The sequence below is a fragment of the Nicrophorus vespilloides genome, unplaced genomic scaffold (assembly GCF_001412225.1).
Source record: "Nicrophorus vespilloides isolate i.1.1-1 unplaced genomic scaffold, Nicve_v1.0, whole genome shotgun sequence".
NCBI classification, from domain to species: domain Eukaryota; kingdom Metazoa; phylum Arthropoda; class Insecta; order Coleoptera; family Silphidae; genus Nicrophorus; species Nicrophorus vespilloides.
This window is the reverse complement of record NW_017096498.1, coordinates 35,166-54,409: the sequence shown is the minus strand read 5'-3', so window position 1 is coordinate 54,409 and position 19,244 is coordinate 35,166. Positions and strand designations below refer to the sequence as shown.

Here is a 19,244-nt window from a genome sequence, read left to right as displayed (position 1 = left end):
ATTGAGGGAAGTCCCTGCAAGTACATATACATACATACAAACACACACACTCTCAAACAAGGCATTTATTTATTTTGTTTTGTTTTTTCTTCGTCTTCCTATCCCGATTGTCTTAGTCCAACCGAATTGTACGATGAATATCTACAACGTGATCGTCATTTTCGAAGTGCGATTGTCGTGTTATTTTGGGAAATTCTATCTATTCCATAATTCCCAAATGGCAAAGGGTATCATCAGTCAACCGTCCATCAGAGTTGTTTGGACCATTCGTTCGTATTCGAAATTAGCGCTCTAAAATCCCTGCAATCTGTTTGTTTGTTTTTTTACATTTATCGAATTGTTTGCTTTACTTCTTTTCAAATACTCGATTGGCGTCTGTGGCCGTGGTATTATTGCAGGCCTTCGACAATTTCAGAGCCAACCAGTGTTGTTTGTTGATGTCAAAGTTCAAAACGTGTTTAATCAGCGAAAACGTGTTCGTTTGTGTACAAATATCCAAGTTTTGCACGTGCTCCGCCACCGATGGTCGTTGGGTATGTGTAGTAGTATTCTCATTTTCCTAGTTTAACATATTTGCATGCATGCGATCTCCTTATTATTGCCTTTTCGGCATGCAATGTTTTTTCGCAGACGATTTGAACTCACCACAAGGGCAAGTCACGATGGTTGCCTGCAATTCGATATTATATTTAATTGTTTAACGTTACATGGACTCATTTTTAATATACAAATCTTTAAATTAAATTTAGTTTAATTTTATTAAAATTATATATATTTATTTAACAGCAAATCATTTGTTAATTTGTTCCAATTCTATAGTAGTTCAAGCAAAAACAAATAAGTTAAATTAATCGTTTAATCGAATTATCGTTGTCATGGTTTTAATTAAAGAAAAACAAAAACTATAAATAAATACTTTGAAAGTCAATAAATTCAACGCTGATTCAACATCCATAAACTTTAGAGTTATTCGAATCGTCCAAAAGGTCTGTACCAAACTTACTTTACTTAATTTAAAGAGAAAAACGTTTTTAGTTTAACTTATCGTTAGATCTCTGAAATATAAGGTATAGAAATACAAAACTTAGAGAAGTATTATAATATCGTCTATTTCCATATTGAAAATGATTCCATTAGATTTTCAGTTTCATTTTAACTATAACTGAAAAATAGCTTGTGTCATTATAATGTTTACAACATTATGATTTCTAATTTAGTTATCATTATTATTTTTTTTAATGATTATATAATATATAACTTCGGTCACCAAAAGCTTTGTATCATGATTTACAAACATTAACTAACAATATTCAAACGACAAACATCACAGAACGACGAAAATTATGAATTATATCATTTCATGACTTATTGAATTATTACCAAAGATAAATATCTATTCTGAATTGTACATATTTCAATATTTTATTTTCAAGATTTGCTTACATTCCACTCTACTCTTTTTCGCTCTTAGTGACCGTCAATATGCGCTCCGGTGTACATTCCATATTTGTGTTATGCTTCTTGTATCTGGTAACTATGACCAGTAGATACATTTTATTAATATTTTAAATTCAAGTTTAACAACAACTTGCAAAGCAATGATAAAAGTTACTTGTTGTTTTCAAGTAACTAAGTTACTATGAAACTAAGCTATGAAAAATGGTTGAGGATTTTGGATTGTCGGTGATGTGATGCCCTGAAATTAGATTGCGTTGGGAATTCCGCGATCGGAACTCCGTTTCGGGAAATTTTGCGTGTAATTCAGTTTCGCAGGTGACCGACGAGGTTAAACTTCCATTCGTGATTGGGACAATTCGCATTGATTGGGCGTTTTATTGGCCGGGGCCAAAAGGGCAGGACGCGTGAGAGACTCGTTCGCTCAGGAGAGGAGACGCGCCGATCCGTGGGCGCGAAGCTTGAAGGAAGTTAATCACAACAACAACGACGACGATGATGATGATTATGAATGAATGAATGAGTGAAACAATCTTCGATCGTTTGTTAGGAAGGTCGCAACAATTGAAGACGATGCGATCGAACACGGTTCGATCCTGTTTCCTCCGTCGCGCGTAAATATATTTTTTTCTTCTTCATATACTGATGCGTGTATTATTATTAGACCGGTAGAATTTGAAAAATTCCAGGGCGTGTAGGTTGTGTATGCATGCATGAGCTTTTCGATGACGTCGGGACGGCTGCTCTTCAGTTCACGTGAAGCGCGCCATTTATAAATAACAGATCGATACTTTTATAAATAATTATGATTGACGCAAGGCGGCCAAAGTGGCGCATTCCTTCGTGAAAAACGTCCGATGAATGAATTTTATCAATGAGAATTCCTCTTCTAAATTTAGGCACCGCGTCTCCTCTATATATTATATGTTATTTCATTTTTGCATCTCGATCCGTGTTTTTTTGCACGGCCGAAGAAGACGAAGATGATGATCTTTCGAATAGAAGCGACGGCTACTGTTTAGGGAAGTAAACGGTTGTCTTTGCCGCCGCTCCTGCTGTTTGTTGTTGCAGCTGTTGTTGCGGTGGTCAACCGTGAAGCGCGAGATAAAGGAAACCCGGTGTAGTAAACACGTCTAGAAGGGATCGTCTCCAATTCGGATCGGTCATCAGAACTAAAAAAAAATACAGCTACGAAAGAAGGAACAACGATTTCGATTAAAGCCGGTTTCGTAATGCGTGCAAACGCACGCACTGACGTAAATAATTACGATTTTTATCATTGCGCCAGGATTACGAATGCAAATCATCGTAAATTCGACAATGACACTGTCTCTTTAATAAGGCTTTCAGTGGGATGACAATGAACGGTGCTAATCTAATCTATTACATCAGTACATCCAAACTGCCTCCGCCGTTGTAATATCTCAAAAATGTAGAAAAATAAATAATCAAAATCGTTATTCGAAACCATTTGGGTAATAAGTAAATATACATTTCCTTACAGTTACCATAGAATCAATTTAGACCAATCAAAATTAATTAGGAAAAATAGTATCAATAAAGTTGCTCCAACGTCGAGCGAGCTTAGAGACAGATAATTGCAGCAAATTTACAAGCAGAGCAGACGCTGTTTTTTTTTTGTTGTGTCTCTTTCGTTCTTTCTTTGAGACCCTTTTATTTTCTTTGTTTCTTTCTTCTTTCCCAGCGAATTGCCATAAAATACATTTACATGTGTTTAGGAGTAATTTCGAGTCGAACGCGTGCAACAAATTTGAAACGTAAGGAAGGAATAATGTAAATACAGGTTGTTGGTTTCTCTAGCAGGTAATCATTGCTGATTTATAAGTAGAGTGGAAGTTTATTTTTCAAATTTGTAAATGTTACTACAGTTAAACGCTCGTTCGCACAGAAACGAACCTGTATTTCTTCTTAGCAAAGCCCCTACAAAACACTATATTCTAATTTGAAATAACATGCTTTTTATATTATATCAATGTGGTTCAATATTACGTAAGATCGAGATAACCACAGCAAATATTAACATTGTGTAAAACAATCGACATTCCTCTTAATCTGAATAAATTTAATGTTTTAGAAATTAGTTTCATTTCGGTTTTCGTGATATTCACTTCAAATATTTATTGATTGACTTGACACAAGCAGAATCGATTTTCTCCAAAAAGTGGCTTATAAAAAAAATACTTGAACAATGGAAACAAATTTAAGCTGAAGGTATGTAAAGGCTTTTAAATGAAAGAAACTATTAAAAATTTATTTCACATTTTATTGAAATTGCGATTTGAAATTCTAGTTTAGCAATATATAATGTAAATTAGTTGTGTTTTTCAATGTAATTTATTACTTTATTCAATTTAATTTGTTATTTCTTATTTGAAATTTTCCAATAAAATATGTAATGATTTCATTACATATTTTATCGATTCAATTTGTTGATTGACTAAAATGTTATTATTTGTTGTAAATGAAAATTACAGTTGACGAGACTACAATATTGTCTTTAACTAGATTATCAGCTGTTGTTTATGTGCATTCCATTTAGCCATTACATTGTTCCATTGTGGGATGTGGGCAATAAAGAAAATCATCGGCGATATCTCGGAAACGCGAATTGTTTGTGTAGCGGAAAATTGATAATTCGCGCGAGATCCGTTCACGGAACCACTCGCAAGCAAACATATCATTGTCGCAGAAATAAGCTGACATTTCTTCCACCGTTCGATAAAATAAGAAGGAAGCAATAAGCCGATTCCGAGCTGAAACTTGGAAACTTTTGCTGCAACAGTTTCGTGGGTTTTTCTATTTAACTATTATGTGATCGATTCATATTTCTAGAGTGCCATTTCAAGCCGATTTATTTCACCTTGGTTGCGTCAATAACGTTTACAATAATTGATTGTGTAAAAGTCGTGCGTTTTTGGGAATCAGTGGGAACGTTTCCATTCCCATATTCGATCGATTTCGTCACGTCTTTGCTACTAGTGAGCTTAATTAGAAATGAATTTTTGTTACTTTGGGAATAGTTTCATATCAGTTTAGTTGGTATATTGTTTGATATATGGAAGAGTCTATTCAAATCCAATTTAAAATTTTTGTTGGAAAATTTTCAAGTGAGTAATCGAGTATTATTAATTAATTATATATTATTAAGTTAATTTATTTATTATTATTATTTAAATTATATTTTCCAATTGGACAACATGTCTCTAAAAGTCAACAAATTCAGTAGAATTTACTCCGACAGCATAGAACTTGCTCATTAGCAGTAGGCGCTCTCTGCTTATTTATTGTCGTCTGTTGTTTTTTTTTGTATTATTTTTCGTGTCTTCTCTGCAAAATTATTATTTATAGCAAGAGAGAGGAATTCCGCGCGTTCCTCATTCATTTCGAGCCTCACTTCTTGTTGTTGATTTACTCGCCTGTTTACTCCCAAATTCCCAACACACACATAACCGTTCCCAAAGAGAGCACGCGAAACCCCAAGTATTCCACGTATGCGCTATTATGCGGTTATATTTATATGTGAATATCGCACGCTTCGGCCACCTCCACCATGTTCAACATATTCTTTTCATATACAACATACGAATGTTGTTTGTTTTGAATTTTTCTTTTCTTCTTCGGTTGTCGTCGTCGTCGTCGTTGTTATATTGTATACTTATACACTTATTCACTTCGCTTTGGCCTAGGTTATGGTCTTCACGTACATTGTCGATAAAGAGTGCAGATATTGAAAACACCGTGACTTCAGTTGAAAATATGCCACTAGCACGGACGTACTTCATCAATTCTATTCTATTGTTGTTGCTATCAGTTCAAATTACTCGAATTTCAACTTTCATTAATTTATCTCAATCGCTATATTTTTATGTGTTTTTTTTATATTATTTTTAATTTATTCATTATTCGGAAATTCTTTGTAATAATTCAAATTAAATTATATAAAAACGAATTCCTTTTGGCAATTGGGAATTCCTAAATAAATCTTTTAATATTTTAAATTTGCGAGAATCATAATTTAATGGAGAAAATTGTATAAAAATAGAAATATAAAAAAGAAATTCCTTTTGAGAATATACAATTAAAATTTTAAATTATATAACAGTGATATAAATAATAAATATTAATTGAATTTATTATATTTAAGTGATTTGTTTTTTAGGTGGGCACTCGAAGTGATTTGAAGGCTGGATGACCGAGTGCGTTTGGAGGGTTGGATGAGATTGATAAGTGATTGTGAAGAAGTGTACGGTAAGGAAAGATTTGACGAGAATTGCGTAAGATCAGGAGGAGGGTTCTTTGTTTATCGTGAAGAAGAATTTTATTTGCGCCGAGGAACGTAGAGGAATGCAGAAGTGATAAATGAGGGAAGGTGTAAAAAGACAATATCGTGTATGCAAATTGATTGAGTGGCGACGGGTTGGAGGCGAAGCAGAAAGAAGAGGAGCAACAGAAGAAGAAGTAGTAGCAAAAGAGAAGAAGAAGAAGAAAAGAGCGTCGTGGAGCGAAGAAGAGAAGAGGAGACGAGAAGAAATGCCATCATCGGTTACACAGTGAGAGAGCCACTGTGGAGTGTTTAAATGAAAAGGAGGCGCCAATGGTGCGTGTTTCTTTTGCTCTTCCCAATAAATCTCTGGCCGGAATCTCGCATGTAACTCGAAGAATGCAATCAGATATAGTGGCGTGCAGCACTTAATTACTTTTATACGTATGCTGTACACTCATACACATTCTGATCTCTGGCGCCTGTCTTTGAATACATCAAGGCTAACACGGCAAGGAAATTTAGGCGCCACCATTCAAGCATCAGTTTCAATCAGACCGGAGAGCGAACAGGGTGACAAAACCAAACACCAAACACGCGAACGCACAACCGAACGCGCGCCAATCCTTCCGGTTCTTCTCACAGGATCATCCATCGAGTCGTCCTGCCGCCCGATCTATCGACGGACCAACCGACCGACCGAAAGGCCGACCCTTCGTCCTACGTCCCTTCGAGAAAAACCTTCAGATAGCGCGACCGTCGCCTCGTCGTCCGTTTTATTTTTTCGCACTTTCTCTCGTCATCGCCCAAAATTCCGAAAGAACCAGGAGGCAAATGTCCATAGCCGGCTTTCCGCAGTTGCGACGCCGCAACTGATTACCGCACAGAGACCGACCGCAGAGAGGAAGGACAATAAACAACAGCGGTTCCTGTTGTTTGTTGTTTTCTTGAAGAACACCACCATCAACTACAGGAGCAGCTGCAGCAGCAGCAGCAAGAACAACCACCACAGTTATCGACGCATCCTTTGCAACCGCCTTTCGCGCCAACGTTCGCTTACGCACTGACCGGGAGCCTTCTCCAAGGAATTCCTTCCTCGATGGTGCTGGCCCACCTTGTGCTCATCATGTCACCCCTGTTATTATCACTCCTTGGCCTGTCGATGGGGGTGCACCAGAACTGCGCCGTCTGGAGGGAGATCAGCCCGTGCACGTGCAAAACGGAGAACCATACGAAGGTGGTCATCATCTGCGAGAAGATGCAATCATTCGCTGAGATCATCGCTTTGCTGCAGAACCGATTTTCGCCGATGGTCCACATCACTCTCAAGATCAACGACTCCAAGCTCGAGGACCTTTCCTCCAGGTCCTTCAAGGAGATGAACATGACCATCGAGAACCTCCAGCTCACGTTTAACGAATTAAGGTAAATATTGCTTATTGCGGTAGGCGGGAAATGTATAATAAATAAAATCATTGTATCAATTCTTCATTTGCACATCGGATGTGCGGAGTGCGCGCGAGATACGAGGGTGAGAAGGAAAAATTGAATAAATGAACTTTAACATCGAAATTAATTAACTCCACTGCCAAAATTGATAGTGCGCTCGCAATGTAATGTAAACAGAATGCACGGTTTTAGAAAATTCCATCCAATCGCCTTGCTTTTACCGTATAAAGGACTGATAATCCGTATGTTGTGTGTGTGTGTGTATATGTACATATATATACATGTATGTGTATTTTTGGCCACGCCGATTTCTATAAATATTTCGCGGTACAAAAATAAACCCCGATAACTCTTTTTTTTTGTCTCATATACAAATGGTCTCATATAAATGGCATTCGAAATTATTCGAGAATCTACCCACCCAAAGATGACTTATTTTAAATTGACGTACTAACGACGTACATCGGTGTCGTTGGGGGGTTGTTGGTAATTTCTTTCCTTCGGCCAAATAGAAATTGAATAAAAAAAGAGCGTAAATTGATGGTTCAACGGTGATCAAATAGCCGCATCGGCTGCTCACTGATAACCCTCGACCTCCAGCAATCCTCCTGCTCTCTCTCTTGGCTGCTGAATTTCTATATGTTTATGGCTATGTGTGTACATACATACATTCGGCTTTGTTTTTAATTTACACACGACTCAGTTTCAGTCCTGTCGCCCGACCGATGTACAAGACGAGATAATTATCTGCTGGCCAATTAATTTTCCCAGAAATTCTCTCCCATTCCAATACGAAAACCTCAAATAAATCAAGTACTATACGCATTTATATATATTTATACACAAAAGAGGAGTAAAATCCAATTTCAAAACGTGAATTAAATCATATATATTTATTTATTTAGAAAACTGCGAAATGATAACTATTATTTCCACACGAGAATCAATATTATATTTATATCATATGATAATTGTGATACTCCTTATTTACGCTTTTAAAGTGATAATTTATAATGTGTGGACAATGATAATAAGAATTAGTTTAACGTCAATATGTCTCGAAAAGAATAACAAAATATAGATACAACTACTCTAAAATAATCAATGATTTGTAATTCTTCTGAAAAACAAACAAGAAACATATGATCAACAACAACAGAAAACCCGCAATTAGTCTGGACCCAAGTCCGTATGTAAAGTAACGTGTTTTTGGTCATCCCAAGTGCACCTCAAACAATGCCCAACGTAGGTGTCTAATTGGGCATTTGGTGTGGGTTCTTAAACGCGCCAGTATTTTTCTCTCTTCGTTTTCGTAGTAAGTTTGTCTGCGATTGCTGGAGTAGGCCGATCTCGTAAATAAACCTCTTAAAATTTGCATAATTTCCGACAATTTGCTTTATGAACATGAATAGCAAATTTTGGGGCCATGTCTTTGTTAACAATGAAAAATGAACACGTTAAATTTCTGCGTTAATTATTGAATCAGTTTGCAGGGAAACTTTGTAAATAAATAGTTGTACGCCTTATTTAGTAAGGTCCGATGGAATGAAGATAAATAATAATAATATCGTTGTTTGCTTGCTTGGACGTTGCTAATAGCGGTCGCAGTCATAAAGCGATGAATTAAAGGTGATTAATTAGTTTTAACGAGGGGAAGAATGGCAGTGGCGGGATATAAAAAGGTATCGAAACCGAAGCGTTTCCGCATTTTAAGGATTGGCATCGGAGAAAAAGAGAGCCGAAGAAATGTTGAACGAGAAGTGGAATAAGTGGAATAAGCAGGAACGAAACGAGGGGAGAGCGAGGAACATGCACAGATAAAGAGAGAGAGAGACAGAGGGAGAGAGTGTGAGAGACGGAGGTTTTGTAATTTTGTGCCGTTCTGAGTTGTGTCTAATAGTCTGCGGCGCCAACAGCTTCTGGTCTGGAAACCTACTGTTGTAATTAATATTGCATTACCGATCTCATTCATTACACGTACAGACGTCGTCTCTACAGCTCCGCAATACTTCGAATTATATATTACAGTTATACACAAAGAGCTGGAGGAGAGCAAAAAGCGTACGAGGACGAGGAGTGCGGAGCATCCATTTCCTTGAACTCCTCCTCATCATTATCATCATCATCTATATCTATCCCAATATTTTTGTCTTGTCTTGTCTAGTCTTGTCGACGGATTTCGGATGAATCATATTCGTCTATTGCCATTTACGCTGTTGGACATTATAACTACTATTTAATGAGGCAAATAGCGCATAAAGTCTAGACTCGTACATTTTATTATCGTAGTACGTTTTCGTAGAAAGAAGCAAATTAATTGCATTGCACTGTATTTTTATATATGAAATTAGTAATGCAAATGATCTACTTTCACTGAACACAATTACTAACAAGTTTCAACTCGATTCAACGTTTTAATTCATATTAAATTTCTAAATATTCTTAACATTCTACTACTTCGATATAAGTATAAAAAAAACATATAAAAACTTAATAATTATTAAATATAATTCTTAAATGTTAATTAAAATTATTTTCTTTCAAGATAATGATGCTACATTTTTGTATTTGTATAAGTTGACTTTATTTGACGTAGATTCTCGTCAATATTTCCACTTGGCATTTGTTTATGTTTACAACGATTGATAATACCCACACTTACACACATGCACAGAGTATTACGTAAGCTTTGCAATGCATTAAATGTCAATAAAAACGACAAAATTAGAGCACCATCTCCAAGTGTTCACGGATATTTAGTTAGACGTTTCACATCCAAATGAAAAACAATAATTTGTACATAATTATTATACACAAATTCACACTTTCATTTACTACACGGTACAGGGTTCAATCACAGCAATGTACCTCATCTGCACGTAACTTCCGGTTAATGATAATTCGATCCTGGATGCATGATATCATGCATTAAATTGCGACAACGCGAAATTGAATTCTGATTGAAACCCGGTGAAATGTGTATGTGTGTATCTGTGTATATATTTCAATACGTTCGTGTCCATCCAATATTCGATATTTAATATCTGAACTCGGTCCTGATTTGATGATAACCCAATTCCATTAAACCGACTGAAATGGAACAAACAGATAGAAAAAAAAACAGAAACGAAGGGGAAACGGACATATATTGGGAAAAGGCCAAAAGTTTTCCACGTTTGATTCGCTCATTCATTGATAATCAAGCAAGCACGCGTTTTTTTTTTGGTATTATTGCAAGATTAAACCGTTTTCGAACTTAGAAGAAACGTGTAAAGTGGGTTATAGTTTGATAATTGAAATAATTTAATAAATATAATTATTTCTAGTGAAGTTATTTTCAAATATTTTAGATTTTTTTTTCGACAAATAGTGCGTCACTATAATAATTTGCATTTCTGACGTAAAAATGCTAATGAAATTCATAAATAGTTTCTAAGGTACGATAAAATTAATCTTTAATATTGAAATTATATTCCACAAACGTATTAAGACCCAAATAAATATCACTGGTCAGGAAAAGTTTGTTGCATTCTAATAATATCTATGAAATAATGATTTCGGGTACTTTGTATGAAAAATAATACTTTACGTAGACTTATAAGTAAATTATAGATATGAGTCAACTCTGTTTACATATTTATAATTATATCTAGATTGATTCAAAAAATAATAACTCTGTATAACTTAACTGATTTATAATTTCAAGGTCAGATTTGAACAACAACAACAATTAAATAGGACCAGAGGCGTAGCCATGTGGAACACCAAAAATATTATAAATAAATGAATTCAGGGTAGTTTATTTTCTCATAGAATTTGATTGAGAATTTGCCGTTTGTGGCCTTTCTAAACTAGAGATAAGTGAATTTCATACAACGTCAACGTAATAATCAATATTGATTACATAACCCTAACCTAATTAACTGATTCATCTTAAACATAAGTGATGTATTATCACACGGGAATCGAACCTGGGTCACACAATTACATAAATAATGCTTAATATCAGGTGAAAGAGCATCGAAGAAACACTTTTAAACTATTATTAAAAAAAATTAAGGTGGACTAATAATTATGTATACGATGGAAGTGGTCTGGTAAATCCTATGGTTTGGAAGGGCGCAAAGAATTCGCTATGTTGAAAGACCTTGAGCACGTCGGCATCCGCCGTTCAGTAACGATGGATCGCCGCAATTAATCAATTAATGTATGTATCACCAGATATTTGTCTCTCTTCGGGCATGCATGCATACATACAAACATACATTTCTGCGGTGTGGCGGTGGTGCTATTTTTGAGTCCCGCGATGACCGGCAATTAAAATGTCCAGAAGACGACTCCGGTATTTCGTGGTGCCTTTGCCCGGGGACCGCAGAGGCGCGCAGACGAAAAATAATTGAAGAAACTGCAGAAGGAAACGCAAACGGACGAACCGAAAATAAAGAAGAAAAACAAAACGAACTGACTAATTAACGTTGATAAAATTGTTTATTCCTTTAATTATTGGCCGCGATTAAGGGCCATAAAACTCTCATCATCATCATCATCATCATCGTCATTATTATTATTTAGTTTACTCGATCGTTCCGCTCGCTATTCGAAATATTAATTAGAAAGAAACATATGTAAAAACCGAACGGGAATTGGACGTAATTTTAACTGCATCGTTAAACCATACTTTGTAAATGGTGCTCAAGCATTTTAACTGAAGTGGAACGCGAACTTGACTAATTCCATGATTCAAACATTCCCTCAAACTTAGCTAAAGAACATACCTATATCTATTTTCTGTCTCGGACTTTAAATTCCTGTTTTGAACGAATAACCTTATATATAAATTATTACCTAAGAATATTTTATTATTTTCTGCCCAATTCTACTTCAGAATCCGTGATCGGCAACGATTTGGAAATACCACGTTTTAAAAGTGTGTTCTTAGATGATTTTGCTAATGAAAATTGAATTGAATTGTTGAATAGAAATTTATTTAAATATTCTGACGTACATAATTAACATTAATATAATATAGATTAATATTAATAAAGAATACTTTTATTTCTGGTTTTGAATTTCTAATAGTTCTGAGCGTAAAATAGCGTAATTTGTAGTTGTAATTCTTTAAACTTTCCTTAACGCAATTTGTAACAGTTTATAATATTTATACTTAATGAACGCATGTTATTTGAATTCCCAGACGACAACATGATTATTACTTGGGAAACGATTTTCGACGCGTACAAATATATTCAAATGAATGCACGTAAATTATCAATAAACATAATCCCATCACTTTAGTGGTTAGATATTTCTGGTCATTTCTGGTTCCATGACCGATTTGGTATCAACGAAATGTGCTGTCGTTCCTAAATGATATAAAAACATTGAATAGATTTATCTGGAAGAGAGAGGAGCCACGTATTACACAATTTCCTATATTACATTTTAAATTATTTTTAAATGCATCTCGACAACAATGTTATCATTGGCCTTCAATTAACGAGAGATGGAATGTAATTTACATATCCAAAATCAACAATCCAAAATGTTGATAACTATCAGAAGCTCTCCAAACAAGCAAGCAAATCACAATAAGTAAATATAGGAAGAGCAGATACTGGCATTATTTGCCGAGCGCATCCCGCAATTAACATGCTCCCAATGTGTGCAAGACAGACAAACAAGAGGAAATTAATCTCAGCCGCTGCTGCCTAATCTATACTATTTACTTTACAGCAGTATCGTTTTGTGTGCATTGTTTTTTTTTTTTGCACCTAAATCAATCGAAAAGATGTATAAACATTTATACTACAAATCTCGCCATAACTTTGACTTCGAACTATCAAAAAAAAAAGAACTGTGAAAATGTAATTGAAACTTTTCGCGCTCATCTCGTATCGATCTGCGTCCCAAATGGAACAAAGAATTCAATTCAAAGTTTGCAGAACTATAGAATAATTGAAAAGTGCTTTTCGTGTGCTCTCAGTGGATATTCGTATAACGAAAATAGATTTATTTGAGAGTTACAAGTTTTTTTATTTTACATGCATTCTCGTGATACAACAGCTTTCAGATGCGTGTGATACGCAAAATCTCAATAATGCAAAGTGAGATCATTTCAGCGGCGATTTACATTCAATTGAACAAATCAATAATTGAGCTTGAGACGATTCATAGAATACAATCTGCATCAACTTACAACAATTTCTTATACATCAACTTTAATTCGATTACAATTGTCTTCTATATTCTAATGAAAAGCATGCTTGACGCAGGAATTTATACGACATTATTAATAATATTTTTCATCAATATTAAATAATAGCAGGGATTATATAGTGGTATATCAAAATGGTAACGCTTCTTTTATGACACCAATTTTATTCAAATTCTTATTGTAGTCAGATCATTTTCGTAGTAATTTATATTAAATTACACAGTTGAGTTTGAAGCATTTCGTAGAATGCAATCTGCATCATCTCCAAGAACTCTACAATTGACTTCTATAATGTATTTAGATAAATTTTCCACCAGCAAAACAAGGACGTTTTACATTTGCATGATTTTGGGAACAATTTATTAACTTGCATTAACTTTGTATGAATGACTGAGACGTAACTTCTCATTTATGTCTATGTTAGCGTATTAGTTCCAATTGGAATCATAACATTTTTAAATGCAATTTTGTCTTTTCGACGATTAAAACTGTTGGATGCAACTAATGTAAATTGAAGTTAGATGTATTTTTAACAGTAGGTAATATTGAATAATGAAAAAAACAGGTACGATGTTTTTTTTTATGATTAAGTAAGTGCTTTTATAAGGGTTAAGAAGAAATGCTGGAAGTGTGTGTGTTTACAAAATAATGTGAAAGCGGTTTTATCTTAATTAGCAATACGACAGAGAGTTCATTCCGGGGGTTTCGATAATCGCACAGTAATCACATAATAAAATTAACATTATGTACACATTTATATACACACTCGGATACACACACACATAAATACATGGTAATGGATTTATGTCAAGATCAAGCCGTTATCGTTTTAATTTTAGTTGGCGGCGCCAGCGATTTAATTCTTCTTCTTCTTTCTCCTACTCGTCCTGCCTGTTTCCAGCATCCATCCTCAACCTCTTCCTCCACGGATTACAATCGGCGGCTCTTTTATTTACCATCCATCAACATATAAATGAATAAATCTCTTCCTTTCCATTTTTTTCTTTTCCTCTGGTCCGAGCGCGCACACTTGCATTGATGATGTATGTATGTGCGTGCCCGGTTTATGTAACTGGAATTAACGGGATCTCGAAAATATGCCAGAAGCAAAAACAGCGCGCTCCAAGAACAACAACAACAACATCTTCATCAACGTCGCCCCGAAATGAAGAATGAACCGAATCGGAGCATCAGGTCTTTCTCTCTCTTACACACATACGATCTTTCTTTCACTCTTCCGCATCAAACAAAGATGTTGTTGTTGTTGTTGCAGAAGCGGCGGCGGCGGCAGCAGAAGCAGCTGCTTCTGCTCTTGTCGGTGGTGTTGATGATGGACAAGAAAAAGAGTGCACCTAGTGGTGAGGAGGCGCCAGCGAGCGGCCAGGCGCCGCTGGAACATTGACCTCGCATCACAAATTAATTATACACATTTCAAAGAGATTAACTGCGACGCACCGAATGATCTACACTTTTATTATTGTCAACTTGTCAAGATACACTCGCACATGTCGCATTCGCTGTTTCTCCCTTAAGATAAACAAGCACGTGGAACATTATTCATTTGTCGGAAATAATCGAGAGAAAACAATGATCAATAATAAAACAATTGTTGTGTACACTCCAATGTACGTATAAATAAATCTATAGAGATTTTGGAATTTCACGTGCCGTTGTAGATATTTATTGAAGTCTAAAATAAACAATAATTTCAGACAAAGATTAATTTATTACATTACTACATTAATTAACCTAATTAAGTGATTATATGAAAATATTCCATTTGATAACAAAAATAATATAATAAAAATTCAAACCATCAAATATTTCAAGTTTCTTCCAAGCGAGTTTAATTAGGTACTAAATTCCATTTGAGAAAAGCTTAACAAAAACATACAAAAGATTTCGTTATTTTCGCAAAAGTTTATCAAAAAATTAAGTAATTCTTGTACCTTTTAAATTATTTTTTTTTTAATTGCAGTGAGCTGAATCCTTACACGTTTGCCGGCCTCACGCACGTCACCTATTTATGTTTATCCGACAACATGATTCCCTACATGCCCATCGAGGTGTTCGAGATGATGCCAAACGTAAAATCGCTGGACATCGGCCGTTTGAAACTGAAGAACGTGCGCGAAGAAAGTCTGAAAGTAAATCGTCATACTCGTGCTTTCATATAACATAACAAATAATTTATTTACTTCTTTTTCCTCCAGAGTTTCGCGATGCTCGAAACCCTCGTCCTGGCAGGCAACATGATCTACAGAATCGACACTCACTCCTTTCCCGAAACTGTTGTCAGACTGCATCTGGGCAGAAACTCGATCAAGGATCTGAACGGCACGCTGCGACACCTGAACGACCTTAAATGGTTGTTCATCAACTCCAACGATCTGGTATCATTGGACGATCAGCTACCCAAGAATGGTGTCGATCTTAGGATGCTCTTCGCCTCGAACAACCGCATCCAGAAGCTGCCGCAGGAACTGAAAACGATGCCGTACATAAAAATGTTATTCTTTCAGCACAACCAGCTTACCTCTCTCGACGGTATTCTTTCGAAATCCCGATGCCTGGAGAGCGTCCACTTAGAGAACAACAGAATCTCAAAGGTACCTAACGATTGTAATTAGATGAGTTCATTCGTATATAATCTGTGTTTTTGATTTTTTTTTCAGTTATTGAGGGATGATTTCTTGGAAAACGAAAGACTTAAAGAGCTGGAGCTGCAATTCAACTATATTACCAGCTTGAACGGGTCCCTTCTGCCTCTTCGCAATCTCTATAGTCTGAATTTAACGCATAATCTGCTTGGCGAGTTCTCATGGCAGGAAATTCGCGGATTGCACAATCTGAAAACGCTTGACGTGTCTTACAACAAAATCAGATACCTAAGCGGATCGATGCCAGTAAGTATATTCAAATAATATACATATTTGATATGTTCATTTTTTGATCAAATTTCAGAACTTGATCGAATCCGAAATATCGTTGACGACACTGAAATTGGACCACAACGAGTTGCATTCATTGAACGGCGTTTTGGCTGGTCTAAGAAGCCTTCTTCGTCTGGACCTAAGCTTCAACAGTATAACAAGAATTTCGCCTGATGATTTAATCGGTTTGGATCGCCTAACCCTGCTCGATATGTCGCATAATAAGTTGACTACTCTGGAAGAGACGAGCAAGGTAAGAAATATTGTTCACATGGGGAAGAGGAGGAATATGTTCTCACAGTCGTTGCGTTTTCAGACGTTCCTGCCTTCGCTGGAGGAGCTCATCGCTTCTCACAATTATCTCACGGTATTGGACAAAGACTTCCATGGGCTGCCCGTCTTGTGCTGGGCCTATCTTTCGAACAACCAGATCGTGTCTTTAGGCAAAGATTTAGTCAGCAAAACGCATTGCAGAGTGCGAGATGGCGTGCACGAGGACAACTGGGGAGTCTTGCATATTGATCTTGAAGGTATGATGGAGAAAATGATGTTATTGTATTCTTTGTTCTTTATTGCTGTTGTTTTTATGCTTAGAAAATCCGATATTGTGCGATTCTGGTTTCTCCGAAATCAGTTCTGCAATGGAGGTGAACCATACGAAGATCACAGGGACGACTCACTGTCCGCAGGAGGAACCTGTCGCAACGCGCGATACGATTTACCACGTCTACGAAGCAACGACGACGTCACCTCTATACAATTCCCTGCCGGATCTAAGGGGATACGCGCGTCCTGAGCAACAGTACGTCCACATCCAAGATCAGGTGAGGCACAACCACGGCCTGAAGACGTTCCAGCAGAATTTCGACGGCGTCCATGTAAGACTAGGTCACGATTCGCAACCAATTCCCAAGGACCAATTGAGCGGCGGAGACCAATTGACCCCGAGGGCGCGCTCCAATTTGGCAGTAACCGAGTTGCCATTGAACGATCAGCCGATCTACACGAACGTCGATCCCGTCATCCAAGAGCAGCAGATCAGTCAGCTGGCGACTGAGATCGAGCAACTACGGACACGGCTTCAAGAGCTCACCTCAGAAAACCAAAGACTCACTAGGAATCTGCACGACATTCGTCCTCCTCAAAAATTCTCGACCCTCCTCTTATCGACAACCAAGGCACCAACAGACGAATCCAACGAGCGCTAAACTCCTCATATACCAAGTTACATACAGCAACGAAGTATATAACACGGTTCCAACGTATTACGCAAACATAACAAGAACAACGACGACGACAACAACACAAGCAAAGCTCTACTATTGGGTTCAATTGCCGAACACACGCACACACACACAAACATGCACACATTCTCTACTTATTTATTAGATATATCTTTATTTCTCTCTATATATATATAAATAAATATATCTCGCGAACCACCACACAAAACAAAGGGCACTTGAAGCTGATAGTACCTGATATCGAATAGTTCTATAGGAATTCAAATAAAGTAATTTATTAGATGAATTAAACTAGTCACTATTATTATTATTAATATTCTCTGTTTGTTCAACTTTTATAATATTTTACTATATACGTGACATTGATTCGATTTATTTATTTTTATAGCAGCGAATCTCGCACCTTTGCGCACTTTAGACAACAACCACCACCCTCAAGTTTCTCAAAACAAAAATAATAAGAATAATGCAAACAAGTTAAATAAAGTAAATAATACACACACACAAAAACAATAACAACAACGACTTTAAAAACCAATCGCGAACGCGGATTACGCGCGTTTCATCTTTCCCCCCGCCCCCATTATTATTATTTTTTAATTATTTTATTTTGTTTTTTTTTTCTTTGGAAAGACTGTATATATAAACAGGACGAGGAGATTGTAAGAATTGTAAATGTAAATAGCTTTATATGTACGACACTCACACACGACAAATGAAACAAACATAAACTATACAAAAACACAACACAAAATATGTTATTATTATTGTACTAGCGTTTAGCCCTTTACATTCTAGTAATGTGTGTATTTATAAATGTTTTAGTTTAAATAAATTAGACGATGAAGTTAATCATTTGGCCTGCAAGTATTTGTCGTAGCACATCAACGACGTTCCAGCAATCACCGAACACATCCCAACTATAGTTTCTGAAAACGAAAATAAATTTAAAAAAACATTCTTGCTTATTAATCCTCAAAAATGTGTGTATATTGTGGTGAGAAATTGGCTTACTTCTTGTGGGCACGCCCTCTTCCAAAAACCAACCAGTCAGAGCGGTGAATACGAACGTCAACGAGTTCGTCACCGGAACGGCCAATGAGATGTCAATATTTTGCAGTGCGAAGAAATACAACACCGATCCCAATTGGTTCAAAGCCATGGGTATTAAATACTAAAATAATATTAACAGTTAAAACTGTCCCACTGATAGAACGAATTAAACTTACTCCCACGTTGGTGAAGATGAAAAACACTTCAGCCAAAAATTGCTTCAACTTATTCTCATGATGAATAGTTGTAATTTGTCCAGTCCCCTTTTTTATCAAAGGATTTGTAGCACCCCATAACAAAGCTACAATAACTAAATTTACTAAAAAAAAAAACATAAAAATCATTTTAAAAGTTTTATTAAATAATTTGTAATATACTTACTGACTGTGTTTAACATAATTTCATTAAATTTAAACGTTATTTCTTTATAAGTAAATAGATATTAAGATGGTTATATATAACCTCAAAAAAATGAAAACATTATTTTCTTCCAATTAGTACACGTTTCCTTCAATTCAATAATTAAATAAATTCATAATAATTAAATTATTGATTGTTGATAACAATTTACCAGTTGTTAATAAAATTTAAGGCTGAATCAATTGGAATATTTA

At 35.9% G+C, this 19,244-nt stretch overlaps 2 protein-coding genes across 2 annotated transcripts; one reads left to right on the top strand and one right to left on the bottom strand.

The window, feature by feature from the left end:
- The first annotated feature begins 2 nt into the window (after positions 1–2).
- Positions 3–17,905, top strand: LOC108557190 (leucine-rich repeat-containing protein 15-like). The gene is made up of 8 exons (XM_017913627.1): positions 3–533; positions 5,636–7,162; positions 15,379–15,547; positions 15,614–16,009; positions 16,076–16,306; positions 16,365–16,586; positions 16,650–16,863; positions 16,928–17,905. Exons 2-8 carry the CDS (start codon positions 6,837–6,839, stop codon positions 17,539–17,541), a joined length of 2,172 nt encoding a protein of 723 aa, XP_017769116.1. The 5' UTR covers positions 3–533; positions 5,636–6,836; the 3' UTR covers positions 17,542–17,905.
- A 285-nt stretch (positions 17,906–18,190) lies between these two features.
- LOC108557192 (transmembrane protein 234 homolog) lies at positions 18,191–19,138 on the bottom strand. The gene is made up of 4 exons (XM_017913630.1): positions 19,012–19,138; positions 18,807–18,949; positions 18,592–18,751; positions 18,191–18,506 (listed from the first exon to the last, which is right to left on the bottom strand). Exons 1-4 carry the CDS (start codon positions 19,025–19,027, stop codon positions 18,430–18,432), a joined length of 396 nt encoding a protein of 131 aa, XP_017769119.1. The 5' UTR covers positions 19,028–19,138; the 3' UTR covers positions 18,191–18,429.
- Positions 19,139–19,244: the final 106 nt, after the last annotated feature.